Source organism: Notamacropus eugenii, chromosome 3, assembly GCF_028372415.1.
Source record: "Notamacropus eugenii isolate mMacEug1 chromosome 3, mMacEug1.pri_v2, whole genome shotgun sequence".
NCBI lineage: Eukaryota > Metazoa > Chordata > Mammalia > Diprotodontia > Macropodidae > Notamacropus > Notamacropus eugenii.
Genome location: NC_092874.1, coordinates 147106973 through 147129318, shown reverse-complemented (window position 1 = coordinate 147129318; position 22346 = coordinate 147106973). Strand labels below are relative to the sequence as shown.

General features: G+C 37.3%; 1 protein-coding gene and 1 pseudogene across 12 annotated transcripts in view; one reads left to right on the top strand and one right to left on the bottom strand.

Moving 5' to 3' along the window:
* Nucleotides 1–22346, bottom strand: part of NRCAM (neuronal cell adhesion molecule) — a 322289-nt gene that overhangs the window by 42944 nt on the left and 256999 nt on the right. For all 12 annotated transcript variants that reach the window (XM_072653036.1, XM_072653033.1, XM_072653044.1 and 9 more), the window contains 6 exons: nt 9856–9999; nt 7953–8064; nt 5236–5402; nt 4996–5143; nt 2967–3091; nt 927–1028 (listed from right to left, as the gene is read on the bottom strand). In XM_072653036.1, the coding sequence (XP_072509137.1) occupies nt 927–1028; nt 2967–3091; nt 4996–5143; nt 5236–5402; nt 7953–8064; nt 9856–9999 (798 nt within the window). The remainder of the gene's footprint in view (nt 1–926; nt 1029–2966; nt 3092–4995; nt 5144–5235; nt 5403–7952; nt 8065–9855; nt 10000–22346) is intronic.
* Nucleotides 19017–20248, top strand: LOC140531043 (CBY1-interacting BAR domain-containing protein 1 pseudogene; annotated as a pseudogene).

Genomic DNA, 22346 nt, shown 5'->3' with positions numbered 1-22346 from the left:
AATTATATTCCACTGTGGTATGGCCTATTAGAAAGAGCTCTGGGCTGGGAGTTAAGAGCTCAGGGTTATATTCCTAGTTCTCTCACTGACTGTATTACCTAGCCAAAAAGACCTTCCAGATGTTCTCATAAAAGGCCTGGAATGTACTACCTCCACACCTGTCTCTCAGAATTTCTAGTTTCCTTTAAGGATCATCTCTAGTTCCACTTTCTACAAGTGGCATGCCCTGATTCCCTAGTGCCTTCACTCCCTGCCTCCCTACTCCACACATAGGGCAGCTCGATGGTGCAGTAGATAAAATGCTGAGCCTAGAGTCAGAAAGACATCTTCAAGAGTTTAAATCTGGCCTCAGACACTTAAAAAATGAATGACACTCTCAGTTCCTCATCTATAAAATGAGCTGAAGAAGAGAATGGCAAACTTCTCCAGTATCTTTGCCAAGAAAAACCCAAATGAGGTCATGAAGAGCCAGACATGACTAAAATGACTCAACAGAAACAACAAATACATGTACATATTGTCCTAGCCAGACTGTGAGCTACTAGAGGAGGGACTTATCATTTTTGTGTTTATCTGGCACACCATAGGTACTTGTAGGAACTTCAAGGAATAAAAAAAGTTGTGGTCCTTGCTCTCAAAGACATTCCTTATCACAAGAATATCTATTTTACCTACCTTAGAGAGTTGTCATAAGGTTCCAATGAGATGAGATATAACTATGCTTTGAAAATGCATGAAAGCACGCTATAATTGAACATACTCCATGGCTGACAAAAAGGTCTGGTAGATCAGTTTGGTGGTTCGACCAAATAAGAGATAGCAGAGATCCGTGATGGGAAGTTAAGTTGCACAATCCAAAATGCTTCATAAGTTGGAAAAAAATTCAGTCTTGGAATAATTGCTATATAGTAAATGGCTGAACATACCTGTAATAGGACTGTTGTTTTCTTCTCCTGGTATCCATGACAGCTGAACACTTCTTTCAAGAAGACTTGTCAATTCCAAATCAAAGGGTGGATTTGGACGATCTGCAGGTCAAACACATCCATTATGATCAACAACCTTAGTAAAGGGGACCTACCAGTTATCCACTCTCCTACTCAGAGAGGAATAGGATGGAAGGAAATCTTACAGACATATCACAACTCAGTCTTAACATGACATGCTACTGAAATGAAATGGAGATAACTGAAGTTTCTTGGGCTACAAGGCACAGATGGAAACTTTCACTGAATTAATATTGCTGAGTTCCACTTGTTTATTTCTCAAGTGAACATCAATCATTTATAATTTTAAAAATGGATATTGAAATGCATAGATCACCAACATTTTCAGTTTATGAGTCTTCTCATAAACACAAATGGATATTTATATAAGAAATCAAAACTTCATTTTTATCAAAGGAAAAATGGAGAGGAGCAACTTCTAGAAATGAACTCTGACAAGTACAATGGAATTTACCAGTCTCAGCATGCATATTTAAGCCAGATACTTAAAGTCATTGCCTAGAAACAGTAGTAGGTTAGGGACTTGGGGAGGTACAGTTACCCTTGTAGGACACCAAAATACACTTCATTATAATCATATTACAAAATATCCCCTCTACCAGAATCCCTCAGCTCTCAAGAAATAACATGGAAAATGGTGCTTTAGTGTTCCATAGAATTAGTGTGCCATTGTGAACACCCACTTACAGGAATGACTTTGATCCTGGGGTTTAAAAAAAAGCCCCCAAAGTTATCTTTATTATTTTTGTTTATTCATGCAGAAGCAGAAACAAAAGACATCAAGAAATTAAAGCCCCACTACCATATCACATATGACTGAAATTAAAATCCAAGGGATAATTATATACAAAATTAGATTTGCTATTCAAGTGCTAAATAAAAAAGCAGCAGTGATAAATGGAAAAATAATCTAGAAAGTCATTTCTGATTTCATTTCCAGGTGTCAGAAAAATCACGTCATAAATCACGTGCATTATTATTTGTCATTTTTCAGTGATTTGTATCACATGAACATAAATTAAGCTAACTCTGTATCAGAAATGCAAGAATAATGACAATGAATTTCTTTTGATGCTCTTTTTTGTGGTGGGGGAGGGGTACAATTTTCCAGAAATAGAAACCAGACATAACCTTCAAAGAACTGAAATGAAAAATAATTTTTGGAGTTACACATTTTAAATAGTTTTTTCACTCTGCAAGTATAAATGACAACTTTTTGAAGTAATATATCATTTTATAATGTTCTTGTCAATTACATACATTTTATCAAACGAATTGATTGTATAATCATCCATAAAATATTTAAAAATGAATAATGGCATGCTGAGTAAAAGAAAGTCCAATGTTAAAATGAAGAAACTATTTAAGGTAGTAAATGATCAACAAAACAAAAATTTCACATATTTTTCCTTAAATATTAACAATCAATAAATGGAAAAAATATTGATTTGGAGATGCGAAGTATGTTGAAGGGAAGACAGAAAAAGAAGATTTGAATTAGTTTACCGTAAACAGGAGCTGGAGTTGGAGAATGAGCCAGAAGGACATTAATATAAAAGAATTTTTTTCAAAGTTAGTAATAGAAAGATATAAGATTTTACAAGAAGAGACTGCATAGTATAAAAATTATAAAATGAAGTTTAGCTATGAAAACATGGCACTAATAATCACACAGCGGCAATTTAGAAAAAAATTGATTTTGTCTAAAAATCACTCCATCATCTCCCAATTTGCTCACTAAACTATTATTAAAATACTCGCTATGTGTACATTACTAGTTACTAAGAGTTTATCTGTATTATAGACACAATCTCAAAAAAGTGAGACAATTAGTTGTTAGTTGGATTATCACACTATTCCTAAAAAAAAATTGAGGTATTCACAGTTTTTCCATTCTTTGCTCAGAAACTTTATGTGTAAGTTGTCGTATATTTGTTTAATGTTTGACTGTCTTCTTACCAACGACTCTAAGCATAGCACTTGCAGAAACAATGTCCAGAGATGTATTTGCTACACAAGTGTAGGTAGCATCATCTTCGTCACTTACGTTCACTATAACCAGATGGTCGTTATCAACACTGAACCTACAAATGGAACAGATTCAGAGTAATCCCAAAGTTAATTCATCTTACATTTTTCATTATTATATATAGGTACCTTCTTAGCTCTGCAGAAATACCTTGCCATTATCAACAGAGAAAAATAATGTTTTCACTTTGTTGTAACAGTGTAGTTTTTAAAGCAATCATTTTTGCATAAACTATTTTTGTAAAGATGGCTCTATGCCCATGATCTTGATTATGAGGTTCCAGAGAATGGATCAATTTAAGAAACCCCGATAAATAAAAATCCAAACTTCAAAATAGATATATAAACATGGTTATATGACTTCACTTTTGCAAGTTTATATCTAGTTCCTAATACAATGTAGGCATATAATAGGTACTTACTAAATGCTTTTCTATTAGGAATTTGTTATTTACTATACCTAACTGGAGTGATAGTCAAGATATGCGTACTGTGAGAAAAGAAAAGAAAACCTGGTTGATCAGCAAGAGGGATGGGAATATAGATTTACATCAGTGGCAACAACTAGTTTTCCCAAGAGTCTGAGCCAAGTATAATATTTTCTTAGAGTTTCTGTTTGGTTTGAAAACAGTGACACATACATATGTGTACTTAAACCATTTTGAAGTTAAATTCTATCAAACTTAAGTAGGGTTGTCATTTTGAAACATTTAAATCATTTATTTTTTTTCTTCTATCACTGACTAGATTTCTTACACAAAAAATTGAAGGAAAGGGAGACTGAGATATATAATGAGCCATGCAAGGCACTCAGCCTCAAAAGCATGACAGAATTCTATTGGGAGCTTATTAGTAGATTTCTCTGCTTTCGACTAAGTACAAGTATAGGTTCATCAGGTATCATTCAAGGAACACAGGTTTACATTTTCTGCGTTTGTCTAAAAGGGAGGCAACATTCCATCCAGAAGAGGGCAATGGTACTCTCACAAAATGAAAAACAGTTTTTAATGAACTTACTAGAATTCACGACATGGAGAAGAATAACTCTCCCAAAGCAGAGTTTTACTCTTTACCCTTAACTTGTTAAGGACATTAAGCTTGCCTCTAAGCCCTTTTGAATATAAAGATAACAAATTCTTGCTTGGTTGCTCCACTGGTTTTACTGAAAACAAAACCCAAATACTCACCAAATAATAACACTTAGTATCTATATATACTGTTTAACATGTGACATCAGACCCTGCCTTCCTCTGCGCCATTAATGATGATGATAGCTAGCATTTATATAGTTCTTAACGTTTCCAAATTGCTTCACACACAACAACTCTGGGAAGTAGGTGCTCTTATTAATCCCATTGTGTAGATGAGCAAACTGAGGCATACAGTGACTTGCTCAGAACCACACAGCTAGGAAGTATCTGAGGATGGATTTGAATTCAAGCCTTCCTGACTCCAGGTGCCACACTCTATCCAGGTAGCCATCTCTGCCTCACATTAAAAGCCTTCTGTCCTTTGAAATTTCTGCTGAGGATTTGGAAGTTCTCTGGTAATTACAAGTATTATATTATCTGCTTATAATTATCATGAAAGCATTTATGTAGAATTTCATGCTCTTGATAAGATACAAAAAAGTAGATCAACATCCAGAACTTAAAGATTCAACCCCTCCATATGAGGACCCACAGACAAAGAAATGGGCAAACTGAGCATCCTGTTTCAATGTCTCTTTCAAGATTTAAAATCTTCCAGAAAAGAGATATAATAAATATAATGTAATAATACATAATGTAATAAAATAAATACATATTCTTGGAATATCAGTTTTTGGCAGCACAAAACACAATCCACTGCATAATAAACACACAAAAGTCATGGACCAATAGGTAGTTTTAAGTGCAGGGGACAAAAGAGAACAGCAAGTGAACTGGAAAATCATGAGAAAAAAATCTTTTGCAAATACCTTCCATCATTTGGCAGCTCACCATTATCCTTCAGCCATGTGAGAGTAGCTATTAAAGTTGGATCATGTTTCACTTTGCATTCAAAGGAAACTTTACCGCCTCTTTGCACAACTTTGTATTCAGGCTGTTTAATGATTCTGGTGGGATCTGAAATTTATAAAATTATTTTTAACCATTTGAAAAAGTATAAAATTGCTCAATGAAACATACCATTTAAAAACCAAGGACATCTGGTTTACCTTTGATTTCTAGATGAACATCATTTTTTGCCATTCCTAATTTGTTCCTTACTACACATGTGTAGGTGCCTGCACTGTCCTTCTGGGCCACAGGAATTTCCAAAGTTCCATTGTCATGAAACACATGTGTGTTCTCCTCGAGAACACTTCCTTTCGTTCCCTTAAACCTATGTAGCAAAACAAATATGAAGAGAAAACATTTAACATTCATTTAAACTCAGACACGTAAAACTCTATTTTTAAAGGTCAAGGCAAACATTATCTGCATTTAAGTGTCAAACATGGAATTGGGCACGATGATGATGCCTATGGAGCATTCTTGCTTCTTTATGCATAAAATTCTGTGTATACCACAGGTAAAATTAAATAAGCCCTGGAAAAAAGTGAGTACATTAGAGAACTTGACTGTGTGTGCAATTAGATACATTTTAAGAAATAATCACAGGCATGTTAGCAATAATTTTTAAATGGCTATCAAATTGGCAAAATGAAAACTGTTCTTATGAAGGGTCATTTTCCCTCAGTTTCTAAAAGAAAATGGGAACTCTAATTTAACTCATAACTTCCCTTGCTAGGTACATGGTAACTAAAAAGTTTCAACTGCAAGGCAGATAAAAAGGATTCATAGGAGGGTGTGGGTGGGAACTTATGTGAGGCATTATCAATGACAGGAAGTAGTATGTTGTACTCTTTCAGATCCCAGGGGTGTGGCTGCCTGGAGAGACCATATAGATAACTGAAAAAGGAACTAGAAAAGGTGACTATAAATGTGGCAGTAGTGTCACAATCACTCATTGGGGAGCCCACTATTTCCAGTTTCTATTATGGGGTAGACCTTTGTATCCCCCAATCTAATTATTTCATTCCTTCTCTTTCTGGAAAAACTGCTTGCACTTTCCTATCTGCCTTTAGTTAGGCCAGAATTTTCAAGGGAAAATGGTGGTGACAGTCTAGATGATGAACATATGGGGCTGTAAATGTAAACATTGGAGGGAGGGAGTAGGAAGCATGTGGGACAATGGAAGATCACAACTACAGACTCTTAGAGGTGAAAAGAATTTTAGAATTTAATCCAGTTTACCTTCCTATTCAATGTATTGCATTACTTTTATAGCATCACTGATGGGGGCTTCCTGTCTCCTAGGGCAGCTTGTTCCATTTGTAGGCTGCTGGGGGCAGTGTGGTGTGATGGAAACAGCAACGGATTTGGAATCAGCAGATCTGGGTTTGAATCTCAGTTTTGCTACTTACTACCTGTTTGTCTTTGGACAAGACACCTTTCTTTCTGGTCTTGATTTTCTCAAGTGTAAAATGAGGGAGTTGATCTAATTCAGAAGAAATAAACTCAAGGCCAGCTACAGCTTGTACCCCAAACAAGATTAAGATATAATCAGGAAACGTTTAACAAAATGAATAAAAATACAGTTCAATACGCACAATGTTAATGGGCAACTAGTTCAAAAGAGCTCAAATGTGACCTCAGCCCTTATTAGAAGTCCTGACATATGTGCCTTTAGTATATTGTAAGTGCTGTACAAATGTTAGCTATTATTTTTACTATTACTAGCTGTTTGACTGTGGACGTCACTTAACCACTGTTCTGCCTCAGTTTCCTCATCTGTAAAATGGAGATAATAATAGCACCCACCTCCCAGGGTGAGGATCAACTGAGATAGTAATTGTAAAGCACATAGCACAGTGCTTAGCACATAGGAAGTGCTATGCAAGTGTTAGCTATAATGATATCATTAACCTTTGTTTTTTCTAAGTCACTGTGCAGCCCACAGGGATCTACTTCTATGCAAGTGTGACTCTGCTGGATTCCCAAAGTCTTTTCCAACTCTAAATGACGCCGTCTATTTCTGTCCTTATTGTTCAGTTGTTTGGTCATATCTGACTCTTTGTGACTCTGTAGAACATGGCATGTCAATACTGTCCATGGGGTTTTCTTGGAAAAGATTCTGGAGTGGTGTGTCATTTCCTTGTCCACTGGATTAAGGCAAACAGAGGTTATAAGTGACTTGTTCAGGGTCACACAGCTAGCAAGTGTCTGAGGCTGAATTTGAATTCAGGTCTTCCTGATTTCAGGCCCAGTGTTCTATTGACTGTGCTATCTAGTTGCCTCTATTTGATGACTTCTCTCTCACCCTTCTCCTTCCAGGAGAAAAGGTCACAACCCATTCAGGATTATCTGCCTATCCTGTGTGACTTATCCAGGTATTCTAAGAAGGTTACCACAAAGGGTCTACCCAGTGTGCTGTGGGCTTTCCTCTCATTTTGTTGTCACCATGAAGAAACCAGTGGAATATGAGAACTGTTCATCTGATTATCTTTTGATTTGATTACATAGCTGGTTCATTTTGTTATCCTATACATAGTATTGGAATAAAATTCGGCATTAGTTTGTTCCCTTGATTTTTTGAATAACAGGACAACATATCAAAGGTGAAGCAATACAATCTATGAAGGCTTTTGAGAGATTGAGAACACCACATTTTGAGAAGCTCTGCACCCCCAATCATATCTACCATATTAATATGGCTATTTTTACAAGCCGCCATCATTCTCTCTATATATTACATTCTTTTCACTTTGTGGTTAAAGATTGGTTTGTATACTAATAAAGCATTCTTTTTTATTAAAAACTAATAAAAGAGGGAAAAAATTTAAAAAAAGGAAAATGTCTTAACTTTTTAAAAACAGGTACTGTTCCTTACCATTCGAAGGAAGGAATGGGAGAACCAAAGAAAGCACAGTCTAGCAAAGCAGGCCTGTCTGTGATGACCTGATATTGCAAATTAGCTTCAGTAAGTATCCGTGGTGGTTCAGCTAAAAATAGGGGAAAAAACAAACACATTTAAGACTCAAAAATGTAGTCATCTCTAGTAATCTGTTTTTATTTTCATTTCATGTTATATCCTGCCATCTTAGTACTGGCTCTGTTACAGGATGGCAGATTAGCTTGGAAAAGAGAAGAATTCTATACATATTCTGTATTTATTGAAAAATTGGAACAAAGGACATTAAGAAGACAAAAATGTGCTGGTTTCCAACACTTTTACCAAGACTTTTGTGGCTTACCTAACTTTCCTGAGTTAAATATTTAACTCTCTTTTTGTAAAGCATTTCTAAAGGGTCCCCTTTTGAGGATTCTGATGAAGTAAATGGATCCCTTCTTAAATATATAAAGTACATAGAATTACAAAGGAAATCAAATATATTGAAATTCAATTATCAAAATTTATATTTAAATAAAACAGTTCATGGACTTCAGGTTAAGGACCCCTATTCTAAAGTATCTCAAATTTGGGCAAAACTTCCTGATTTTTGTTTTTTGTTTGGAAAAGGGAAACAATGACCTCAGAGAGTTAAAGAAAAAAATCTAGTAGTATGAAACAATTTCTACAGAAAATAAGTTTAAAAATGCAACTTGGGTAATATCAATTAAAATTAAATTAACTGCTTTTTTGGAACATCAGTTACAGAAACAGATGAAATCTAGATCTCACTAAATGCCTATATAAGCACATTTCTTCCATTGATATCTAAACATTTTGCAATAAATAAGGAATATATATTTTTGAATATACTCATGAATTAAGGAAGGGATAAGGATGTGATTCCCATTTTTTGAATGAACAACTGGAAGAATGGAATAATTTAAAAATTTGCCAAGCCCAAGGGCAGACATTGTACTGAAATGTGGGTTTTAAAATTTCTACTCAATCTTATATTATTTTTCTTTCCCAGAGACCAAGGAGTCCACCTACCAATCAACTAGTAAGAGGACTTTTAAAAATATTTTTTTAATGCTGAGTTAACTGGTTCTTACTTTTAAAAAATGAGACCTAAGAGATATGAGTGAAAGAGAAAGAACAACAATTATGAATTAAATAGTTATTCAGGTAGGTAGCTGATGCAGAGGGTTGAATTAGGAAGAGCTGACTTCAAACCTTGCCTCAAACACATACTCTGCTTTGGATCTTCTGTACTACCTGGTTTCATCTCTGCGGAACAAGATGCTCCTCCCATGGTAAATTTATCACTTCTAAATTCACTACCATGCTGCTAACTCAAGCCTAGATTGGCACAAACTCCCTCAGCCTCTTCTCCTGTCTGATTGAAGGATGGAGTACAAACTCCTTCCAATGCCTTCCTTTAGAGAGGACAGAAACCGGACTCAGATTACTCCCCTTGACATCTGTTGCTCTGTTTGGTTTTAACTCCACAGAACAAGATGCCCACTGCTGCTCCTACCCTACCCCCTTTACTTTTCTGCCTCCTTTTGTCTGTTGTCCGGCTTTTGAAGATTGTAAGCTCTTTGAAGGCAGGGACGGTCTTTCTTTTTGTTAATTGTTTCTCTGCCTTAGCACAATGCCTAGCACAGAGTAGGCATTTAATAAATGTTTACTGAATTGAACTGACCCTAAGCATGTCACTTAACTTCTGCCTACCTCAGTTTCTTCAACTGTAAAATGGGGATAACAGCAACTACCTCCCTCTCAGACTGTTTCAAATGAAATAATATTTGTAAAGAGATAAACAAAGCCTGACACACAGTAGTAGGTGCTATACAAAGGTTTATTCCCCCTATTCATGAACTATGAGGAAACACCTTACCCAAAACATTCACAAATGCATTCGCCAGCAAGTATCCATATTCATTTGAAGCATTACATTGATAAACAGCACTGGAACTTTCTTGAACGTCAGAAAAAAGAATGGTGTCACCATCTATTTTTCTGCTGGGATCATCAGGAGCCACTGTTTGGGTGTAAAAAAAAAAATAAAGATTTCTCTTGAGCTTGATTGTTTGAAGAAATTAATAAAGAGCTTATGAGAGTAGAAACATACAGCACCAAGTATGCATAAAATACAGACACAAAGCTTAGGTAAGTGTCGAAGGAATGAGGCCACATGAAAAATTCAAGGATTTTTGTTTGTTTTTAATTAAAGAGCTTATTCAGAGTCTGAATCTGATTTTTATTTTTAGAGCTGGAAGAGAGATAATCCATTCTAACAACAACAAAAATCTACTCCATAATATTGAATCATCATCCATCAGCAGGGCTAAGAAGGTTATTCATTTTCAATACTTATTCAGTCTTAAGTAGATAAAGAAGAGTCTGTCCTTTTAGGATTCAGCCTGAAGAATACTAATAATATTGTAATACCCACTCAAAAAGGACAGTTCAGCTAAAAGACACTATGTGGGCTTTAGGCAAATGGAGATTTCTTGAAAAGGAACCAACACACAGAATTTAGTTCCTACCTAGCCATAGGCATTAGTTTCCTCATTTTACAAATGACCAGGCTGAATTTGGTGACTTCTAAGATCTCTTTCAGTTCTAGCGTTTGAAGATGGTGACTGTAGCTGCTGAGCTTTTTCCCCTCATTGAGCTAATTTTGTGGCTACATGCCCCAACCTCATAGTATGTCCACATTCCAGCTACCAGGAAGATGCCATCATCTGGGTAACTCCACCAGCAGCGAGTCCCTCTCTTTGGGGTTCTGAGTCTGTGAGAGTGGATGAGTCGGGCAGAAGAGCAGTGTTTCAAGCAAGAAGTGGAATCCAGGGGGTGAGGAGTAGCTGTTATTTTTTTGTAAAGGTTGGGCAGTGTGGGGTGGTGTAAGCATGCTTTGTGCTAGAAGACCTCCCATTAGGACAAGGTAAGGGGTAGTTAGGGTTCTTCCAGAATCACTTGTTTCTTCCTTACATACAGCTAGTTCTGCCCACACCTACCTCTCCACCGCCAGAATATTGAGCTTCAAATACAATGAACTTGAGTCATCATTGAGCTTCAAGCTCTCCTGGCCCTAGAGAGAAGGTGTGCCACACTAAAGGATGTGTTAAAACCCTAATTCTAGCCCTAATGGCTTCTTTTGTACCACCAGAGAATTCCCTCTGTATCATATGACTCAGGCACCAGTCTTCTCTGTTTTTTTTCCCCTTATAGTTTCTTAGTGGAAAGGGTGCTAGATTTTGAGTCAGAGGACCCAAGTCCTAACTCTGACTCAGTGACAACTTGTGTAACTTTGAACCAGCCATTTCATTCCTATGGATCTTAGTTTCTCTCTCTGTAAAATGAGGGGGTTGGATGGGATAACCTCTGATGTCATCTAAACCTATTCTATTGATAACAAGAAAATATGGTATATAAATTGAAGTAAAAGTTAATTCAACAAATGTAGAATTACTCTAGGTCTTGTCAAAACATGCTTTTTATAAGAATATACTCTTATGAGCAAAAATTAATACAATGGAATGAGAAATATTTTCCTGCTTTAGAAATTTCTATATTCACAAAAGTCCTATCCTTTTGTATTTTCTTTAAAGTTTCTATTATGTTATCGTGGTTAAGGGTTAAATTTGGCTAAAGGCTGGAACAATCTAAGCTAATCTGGTCCACAGGCATAGTTGGGGGCTTAACTGGAGAATATGAATTCTTGAATAACGATTGTAAACAGTAATTTGGATGAGAGATCTGGAAGAGATGGCTGAGTGACATTTGGGGAGGAGAAAATGAGGAATGATACCTTCAAATCCCTGAAGAGTGGAAAAAGAATGAAAAGTTACTTAATGAAGATAATGTCCTGTGCTCAGATGCTAGATGGAAACTATGTGTTTTGGCCTATGCATGTATATCAAGCCCATTCCCCACCCACATCTCTTAGCCAGACAGAGTTAGCCAGTAAACTATTTGGAGAAACCTAGGGTACTCTCTGACTTCAGAAAGTCTCTACCAGGGGAAGAGGTAGGTGAGGAAAAGCTCTGAATAATAAAGAATAGATTGGAATAAAATGTCTCTTTAAGACATTGGATTTTCAGTGAAATCCCTTGAGTCATAAAGAATGAGGACAAATCTATTCCTATTCCTATTGAAAAAAGAATGTAACTGAATGGACTAAATAATACATGAGAACACATCAGTGTCACCCTTAGGCAGTAGGTGTTACATTACTGTTGGACAGAATATCCTTTTGAGTGCCAAACCTTTGGTCAAATCAAAAAAAAAATTTAAAATATTTTTAAAATATGTCTTTAATATATGTCTTTAAAATATTTCCCCTCAATATAGAGATGCCTAAATGAATTTCAAAAAGAGTAACAAGCATCTTTGTGTATCAGTGATTAACTAGATTAATTCAGCATTTAAATCAGTTTATTTATTAATTTATTATTATTCATTTGTCCTCCATTCTCACTGTAAATAGCCTCGTACTATTATACAGTGAAACGACTCAGTTCCACCCCTGGTAAGGCTGCTCTCCAATGATTAAAAAAAGATGTTTTACTACTTCACTTAAAATCCTTTATTATTTTCTTATCTCTAACACATGGTTTATATTTAGCTGTGACATGAATCAAAATAAACCAAATGGTAGTTTTTATTTCACCAAGTCTAAAGGGTTGTCATCATATTTATAATATAAAAATCTCTAATGTTTTTTAGACTAGTCCATGTTACCCTGGAAATTCAATACAAATTAGCAATACCCAAAAGCCATTTAAACCCCTACTAAAGGAGTTCCTTTCTGAGTCTCTTTGATGTAAGGCAACGTTCGATGGATAATACAAATGTTTTTTAAAAGGGCATTATTCTACAATACACACCCAATCAATAACTAATTTCTGAAATCATATGAAATGCTCCACTTGATTTAACAATATGAATGAAATCCTGATGATGGATGAGCTTTAGAATACTTTGAAGCCTTAGTTTACAACTGCTGTTTATGAACCTAACGTTTTAAATCAGGCTGGAGCCATAAGTTATCCTTTTAAAAAGAAACTACATACAACACATACACACACACACAGATGTAGACACACAGAGAAACATACTCATAAAATATATTCCTAGACTTCTCAACAAGTTATGGGTATTATCACCTAGAGAAATGAGCATAGATGAGAGAGCACAATAACTGGCCAAGGAACAGATTTGTCACATCTTTTGTAAGCAATCAATACAAACCCAGGAAAATTTTCAAGGGTCCTGTATGTATATCTTAGCCTATGATCCACACATCTTTTTCCAATTAAACAGAGTATCGAGTTACCTTTCAGAAAATCACAGATTCTCAGCATTGCAAGAGATATTAGAAGCTATTTAATCTAATGGATTCCTGAACAGGAATCTTTTCTCTGGTAAGTAGTTGACTAGCTTGTACTTGAAGAACTCTAGAGAAGGAATTTTACCACATTCAGGGCAGTCCATTCCATTTTTGGTTAGCTCCAATTGTTAGGATGCATTTTTTTTTCACATAGGGCAGAAATCTTCCTTGTTTCAATTTCAATACATTGTTCATAGTTTTCCCTTCTGGGGCAAAGAAGACTATGCTTTCCATATGACATCTCTTAAGATTCTTGAAGACATTATTTACTCCTCCCTCCCCAAACATCCAGGTTATATATTCCTAGCTCCACCAACTAATCCTCAAATGGGAGATTCTCTATGCCCTTTGTGATCCTGGATTAACTTTTTTAAACACATTATATAATATCGATATTCCACACAGGCACAATATCTTATAGAAGAAAGGAAGTTGACTTTGGAGTCTGAGGACACAGATTTGAATTCTAGTTGTGACACTTAGTTCCTGGCACCTGCATGATTTTGGACAAATAAGTTCATCTCACAGAGCCTCAGGTTTTTTTCATCTGTAAAATGAAGATATGAATTAGAAGACCTCTAAGGTAACCTCTATCCAGTGTGTGCTGGTAAATGTTTAGCAATTAGCTCTCTGGGAGGGAAAAGGTGCACATGACACATATGACAAGTTTAACCTGTAATATTTACTTTTCCCCATCACTTTCTTAAGTCTACATAATTAATAAACAAATCAAGTCCTGGTTTGTAGTGTTAGCTGATATCTGGGTATAAATGCTCACATACCCCTGCCTTTGCCTTTAAATCTGCTCCTTCCTAACATAACATGTTCAAAACTCAGGTATTGTCTGAATGGGGGCAGGGGGAGATGTGTTATTATCTTTCTGACTTCTCTTAATGTATCATGTCTATAACGAGCCATGGAAGACTTTTGAGCTACTGATGGTTATCAGTGACACGTAATTAGACCTATCCACTCAAATGATTATTCTGGCAATTGTGTAAGGGATGGATGTGATAAAAAAGATAATGGAATGAGAGAGATCAGTTAGAAAGCTTTTCTAATAGGTCATGTGAGAAGTGATGAGGGTCTGATTTAGGGTGGTTATCATGTGATTGGAGGAAACAGATTGAGAAAGAATCAATAAGATGAGGCAACTAAATGGACTCAGCAGGCTAGGAAGAGGGAAGATTCTCAAGATGATCATGAGGTTTTGGGTCTATTTACTTGGAAGTATGGTGGTAATACCAACATAAAAGGAAAGTTAGCAAAAATAAAAAGTTTTTGGGGGAAGATGTTGAATTTAGTTTTAGATGTGTTGAGTTTTGAGGTGTTGGTGGTACAACTGTCCAGGTGGCAGTTAGAGATATGAGAATGGAATTCAGGGAAGAGACTAGGACTGGTTTTAAAGATATGGAATTTGTTTGCAGAAAGGTGATAAACATATGGGAACAGATGGATCTAGAAGTCATGGGAATTAGGAAGTTTTAATTAAGGAATTAAGGAAGGTCATTCTGAGAGACTAAGATGCCATACAGGTCACCATCATGAAAGTCACTAATGGAGAGAAAGAAGACAGATTTGGAAGATGTCCAGATTTTGGGATAGTAGAGTAACAAGTAAAGGAGACTGAGGAGGTAAAGTCAGATAGGTAGGAGGAGAGCCAGAGTCACAAAATTCAATTCTGCTTAATAAACCTTCATTAAGATCTCAAAGCATGCAAGATATTGTGTGAGACCCTGGGGAGACAAAGGAAAGAAGAAGAAAAAACATTCCTATTCTCAAGGAGTTTATATTTTCTTGGAAAACACTAAGAGAATCCAGAAGGCAAGAGAGGAGAGAGTGACCAGGTGGAGGATGGTCCATAGCAATGAATGCTACAGGAAGATCAAGGAAGGTGAAGATTGAGAAAAGGCCACCATATTAACAAGTAAGAGGATACCGACAATCTCTGAGGGCAATTTCAATTGAGTGACACTGTTAGAATCTAGATTGCAAGGAGATGAAGAGCAAATGGGAGATGAAGAAGAAAAGGTGGAGAGCATAAATGATTCTTTCTAGGAGTTTAGTGGTGAAAAAGTGTAGAGATATAAGGGAATAGTTTTGGAAGGATGACAGAGTTAAGGGGGTGGGATTAAGGGCAGAGGAGACCTAAGCATGGTTACATGATTTCTTCTCCCTTGTTGAGTGGCTCAGGAGTTGAAGCAGAGAAGGCAAATGGTGAGGGTAACCCAAATTGGAGGCTTGAACAGTAGGTTAAAGGTACAAAGTATTCAATACTTTCAATATTAGTGCTAATGAAAGAAATAAAAAGATAAGAGATTAAAATCAGGGCAATTTCAGGGTTCAAGATCTTGAAAGTGGAACATTTTTGGGGTAATGGTGAGTGTAGGGTAGTCGTAGCAGGGTGGAGTCAGAGGTCAAGGGAGTTAAGACAGCTGATGTCTGTCCTGAGAAATGAGGATGCTTTACAGGCTATCAGCAATCATTAAGGATGAAGGTAGAGTTAGGAGGGCTAGGGAGACTGTAAGCAAGCTTTCCCTTCCCTGCTCCATTCCCCACTAAGTCTCAGTAGTATTTATGAAGTCAGATTTTCCTGCTTGAGTAATGAAATCGAGTTCATCTCATTTATATCATATTTTCTGCATTTATACATAGGCATTGAAACCACTGGGTTTTAAAATTTATTCTTAATAATGACATGTTTAACTGAGTAAGTCATCTTAGATTTAAAGGCATTCAGGATAAGGTCTGCTTTTGTTATTCATGTTTAAAACCATAGATGTCCTTTACTCTTCCCTTGTCTTCACTCTGAACACTCCAGTCAGGTGAGAAGTCCTAACAATTCTACCATCATAACACGTCTCATCTTCCTCTCTTGCTCTCCTTTCCAACTATGACCATCTTTGTTCAGGTCATCATCTCTCTCATGAGGACAGCTGTAAGAGACTCTCCAACTAGCCTTCCTGTCCCTAGCCTAACCACTCACTGAATCATCCCAAAAATAAACAAAACACCCAAAATAGTCTTCCTATTACAAAGGTCTGCCTAACTATGTCACTCTCCAGCTAAAAAATATTCAGTGGCTCCCTATGAAAAAACAGATTCTTTGACCTGGCAATCCAAGGTCTCAGTAATCTGGATCTATTTCTAACCTAATTTAACTCTAAATCCCCGTCGTATACTTTACATTCCAGTCAAACTGCACTATTAGCTATTTCATGACTTTGTCATAGATTCATTTGCCTCGTATGTTCCTCCATACATGGAATGCACACACTTTCATTCATTTCTTTTGAAATCATCATCCTCCAAGGCCCAGTTCAGGTGCCACCTGCTCTTTCATGACAGTAAGGCTCATTTTTCTATGATCTTTTTTTAGGATTTATAAAGTACTTTCCTCAGAACACCTCTATGAGGTAAGTAGTGCAAATATTATTCTCATTTTATATATGAGAAAATGGAGGCACAGAATGCTGAAACGACTTATGCACACTTGTCGATATGGAAAAGGTCAGGGTTAGAACTGGAATGGAGGTTTTACAATTCCAAATTCAGTAATCTTTTCACTACATTATACTGGTTTATAAATCTTCCAAGAGAAAATGATCTTGCCCACAATATATTTTCTTAGAGTGCTTTGTCTGGGTTTTCTCTTTCATTCTTGCCTCTCTGTAGGATCATCCATACTTGTGTCTATGTCATGTACCCTTTACTCCTCTTAAACTGTAAGCTCCTTGGCAGGGATTATATAATCTTTTTTTTGTTATCTTTTTTCCCCAGGGCTTAGTGTAATGTGCATTTTATATTTTTTTTCAGTCTCGAACTACTCTTAGTGATCCCATTTGGGATTTTCTTGGCAAAGATACTGGAGTGGTTTGTCATATCCTCCTTTGCTCATTTTACAGATGAGGAACTTTAGGTGAAGGGTGAAGGGTGAAGGGTGAAGTAACTTGCCCAGAGGCACATAGCTAGTGAGTGCAACCTGAGGCCAGATTTGAACTCAGAAAGATGTCTTCCTGACTCCAGGTCTAGCACTCTATCTACTATGCTAATTGCCCATGCACTTTATATAGCCAACACTGAAGCATTGCTTGTTGAATCGAATCTCCCAAAGTTTGCTGGCACATACTAGCTGTCTTAGTTCCTTCAGTGTTTGAGTCTTGTGTCTCAAGAGTACAGAGTGATTTATAGTAGTGCAATAGGAGTTTTCAAGAGCTGGACTCCATCCCTTAAGCCAAAGAGAAACTCTGGATCTGAATTACGTTGTTTGGTGGCACATGTTGAGGGAGAAAAGTACTTTGGGGAGCTGCTCAAGGCCAAACTCCCCAGCAAAGTGAGAAAGGAAGGTCAAGTGATAGATAGTCACTAAAACTAGGAGACTGTTCCTGCATTTTAAAATCTCCAATTCAGACAGAAAACATTTTTAAAAGGTTTTATGTAGCCCCTTTCCTAATCAGTTTATTGGAATGTCTGAACTCCTTGTCAGTTCAAAGCCATCCTGCTGAAAATTCCCTATATCATCTTAATCAAATGGTCTCAGGATATTTGGATTTGGCAAGACATTTCCCAGAAAAAATAAATATTTTCCAAAAAAGCAGTGAACAAGCTGATCTCTCCGTGGGGACATAAGCTTCATTTCCACTAAATCCAAGAAAATACTAACAGTCACAGTGGTATAAGGAGGTCCACTTGGAAGCTGTCCAAGGTGGGAAATCCACTTACTGTGCTACATCAGTGAAAATGCATGGCCTTATTAAGTAACTACCTGCAGGCTTCTGTGTTGTACAGATCCTGCCAGCAACCCAAATCATGTGTCCCAAAGGGAGAGTCTGGTGATCCAAGTGAACTGCGTTTAATTCAAATAAAAATGCAAAACAACAATAAAGTCACCATATGCGCTTCAGAGGACCAGAGTCAAAGACCCTGGATCTTTGGAACAGGATCAAATCACTGAAGTATGATGATTAGAGAAGTCCTTCGCTTTTTTAGTGTAAAATCAACAAACCTTCATGAAACACCTTTTCCCTCTCTCTGTCCCTATAGCTTGACTACTTTACATTGATGGCTAAACTTTGTCCAACATCACAATGATGGTATTTTTCAAAAGTCTGGGTTCGGGGCAGGCACACAGGCTCCTGTCCTGGAGCATGCTGAGGCAGTTCCACCACAGGGCCCATTTCAGGCTCCATCCCAGGGTCCCTGAATGCTGGCAAGGAGACATGCTGAGGTAGAGTCTGGAAGCCAGTAACCATCCCTCTGGGACCTGAGGGAGACCCTCCATTATCCAGGGAAGGGCTGGGGGGAAAGGTCAGGGAGAGGAGGCTCAGTGGATCCCTCCTTCTCCTTCCCTCTGCTTCTCTCTCTCTCCTTCCTTACTTCCCTTCTTTCCTTCCTTTTCTCTTCCTTCTTTTCTTCCTCCCTCCCTTTCTAGGAAAAGGTCCCTGAAAGTCCCCTTGGAGACCCTGGGCCAGCCAGGTTCTAGTTGGCGGATTTGGCCAGACCCTGTAGTGGGGGGTAGGGGAACCTGAGACCTAAGGGCAGTCTCCAGCAGACAAGGAAAGGAAAGTCACCTTTTTTGGGGGGAGTGGGCGAGGGAATGAGGGGCACCAAAGAGGCTTTGTGTGTGTGCGTGCGTGCGTGCATGTGTGTGCACACACACGTCCATGTACCCATGTGTTGTTGCCCTCTCCAGGGACATTCAGGCCAGATAGCTGCAGGATGCCATCTCCTATGTGGAGAAGCACTTCAGGGAGCTGAGTCAGATCTTCATAGCATATGTGTGAAAAATGGCCTGGCTGTGAGACAAAGCCAATTTGGTGAACAATCAATGCCTAGGCCACCACTGAGATGCCCTTGGGGCAGCTAGGTGGTGCAGTAGATAGAGCACCAGTGCAGGAGTCAGGAGCACCTGAGTTCAAATCTCACCTCAGACACTTGACACTCAGTAGCCGTGTGATCTTGGGCAAGTCACTTAACCCCAATTGCCTCATCCTGGGTCATCTCCAGTCATCCTGATGAATATCTGGTCACTGGATTCAGATGGCTCTGGAGGAGAAGTGAGGCTGGTGACCTGCACAGCCCTCCCTCACTCAAAACAAAGTCAAGTGCAAGTCATGTCATCATTTCTCTGATGGCATGGTCTTCTTCGGCAACAAAGGACAAACACACACACACACACACACACACACACACACACACACACACACACACACACACATACTGAGATGCCCACCCTGAAGCACAGCCTCAAGAACTTTGCTGATGAGTCTGTCAAACTTCAGGATGACAGGCAAATGGAGGATGAAAGACTTGAAGCCAAAGTAGTTGAACCTTTGAAAACTTAAGGAACTATTGTGAAAATAGAACAGCAGGATCTCAAAGCAACTCTAACAGCAAAGAATTGAGAAGCTAAAGCAGTTAACTCAATTAGAAAGGACATATCAGGGGAATCCATCAGATTGGCACGTTTATATCACAGGTATAAACTGAATTACACAGAGTTGCAATGGATGTTACCAGAACAATCTGGCATCTGGAGGAAACAATTGACAATTTTGAAAAGCAAAAAAATAAGGGGCATAAAGAATATATTTTCAGAATTTATAACACTTGAAATGCTATTCCATGGCAAAACTTTATAAGGCTACCCTGCTGCCTACCAAAATATATAGAAGATTGATGAAGAAGATAGATTTTTCAGAACTCTCTTTACCACTTGACTATTTAACATGTTTAGATAATGTTCGAGCAAACTCCAAATCCCCTCTTCAGAGATCTATATTTGCCAAGTGTGTAACTGGAACAAGACAGATTCCCACAAACTGGATAAGAAAACCATCAACAAGGTGATGATGAAAAGGATGATGAATTAGAAGTTACAGAGGAAGAAAATTAATTTCACATATGCTTTTAATGTTTCCCTCAAAATCATCAAAACTTCAATTTGATCATCAGTTGTTAAAATTTTAAAACTAGGCAATAAGAAACTAACATACATGTATACACATACATATATATATATATATATTATGGACACCATGAACAAATATTTCAAAGAACCTAAAGTTTCAAAAGCAAATGGCTTTTGAGGAATTATCCTCAGAATGGAATGTGATTAAAGGAAATTTCTATAGCCCCAAAATTAAGTAGCTAAAATAAAATTTTAAATATACTACTAGTTTCATTCTTTTACCCAAGGTTATGGCATTTGCTTAAATAATCATCTTAAAAGCTGTCTTTCAGATGTTGTCATATCACACAGACAAATGATAATTGCCAAAAGAACTATAACACTTTTCTCTTGGTTTTGTATATAGGTAACAATTTCCATGCTTTCTTAAAAAAAAACTATCATTTAAAATTCCTTCAGAATCATTCTGACAAATTCATAACATTCCATAAAGTACTTAAATGCAGTTGTTTAACTTATTTGCCACGTCAGATCTACCTAGTTAACACCTTAATAGTCAAAGGGTATAATAGGATAAAGAATTAGAAAGCTAAGGAAATTGGTTGTGTTTTTATACATTCCATGAAATATGAAGGGAATAAGGTTTTAAAGGGTGAAAAAATGGGGCATTCTTTGTGAATATCCAATAGCAATTATTACAATGTGTGATCCTGACTTTAGAGAACCTACTATTCCCCATGGGCGAGGGCAAGGAGCACAAGCCACTAGTAAAAGTAAAGAAAGTCTGAAATCACATTAGGATTTCTAAATACTAAAACTTATTCTTATTAATTATTGATTCCTGTACCCAGAAATATGAGTTGGAAACATTTGAAATATAGGATTTTAGTATGTCTGTGACATTTATTCACTTCCAGGATTTCCTTCTGGGAAAGCATTTATAATCTTCATATTATTTCATTGATTCAGACAAGCATATTTTACTAATTGTGAAATTTATTTCCTTTGGAATGCCAGAAAACCAACTCTTCACAGCGCATAAAAATGAAGACTTTACAGGAAAAAAAAGTTTGGGATAGGGACTGGCCTATGATTTCGTTGATATAGGGAACTCTCCTATGAGAAAATGCCCCCTGTCAGTGCAAGTGAGCACCTTTTCTTCAACTTAGAGAGCTGCCTAGAGCACTAGAGGTTCAATGACTTGTCCAGGTTCCCAGGTTCCCATATGCGTCAGAGGCAAGAGTTGAACCCAGGACTTCAAACCAGGTCTTCCCGGCTTCTAGGCCAGGTCTCTACTTACCGCACTAAGTAATAATGACATTTTATATTTATAGGACATTAAAACACTTCCAGAGCCTTTTCCCTTTCCCACTTTTTCCTCACAGTCTAAGGAAGAAGGCAGGCCAAGTATCATTATTATTATCATCACAATTTTGTAGATGAGGAATCTGAGGCGAAAAGAAAAAGTCTAAGTGACTTTACTAGGTTCATACAGCTAAATTATAGCAGGCCCAGATTTTACACTGAGGTCTCCTGACTCAGACAATCATCTGATGATTCTGACCACCAAGACATTTGGTAGAAGGATTATCTCACTAAAAAAGTATAAAGTGAAGTGCTTTCTAACCTTTAAAGTACTATGGAAATGTTACTTGGCCCTCCTCCTCTTCCTTCCTGTTATTATTTATACCAGACATCTGGGTGATGGACTGTATTTTTTCACTTCATTAATGGATAGGCTATAAAAGGATAGTCTCTATAGAGGTTATTTAAGCTTTGACAAAAAATAATGAAGGACTGCTTGTCCCCTGGGGTAGTTACCATTGAGTTACTTTAGCCTCAGTCTAACCCTCCCCACTCCTTTCACCTGCCCATTGAGTCCAAGTTTTAGCAAATATCTATTTGGAATTATCCTGGGGGCAGAGACTAGTTTCAGAAGTTAGCAGATCCTACCTGAATTGCTTATATGGGATTTCTAGAAGAGGAAGAAAGGGGGTAGGGGAAAAGTCATTCTCAGATGCCTTATAATGTCATTACATTTCACGAACCATCCTTTAATATATTTTTTCTAAATGGCATCACA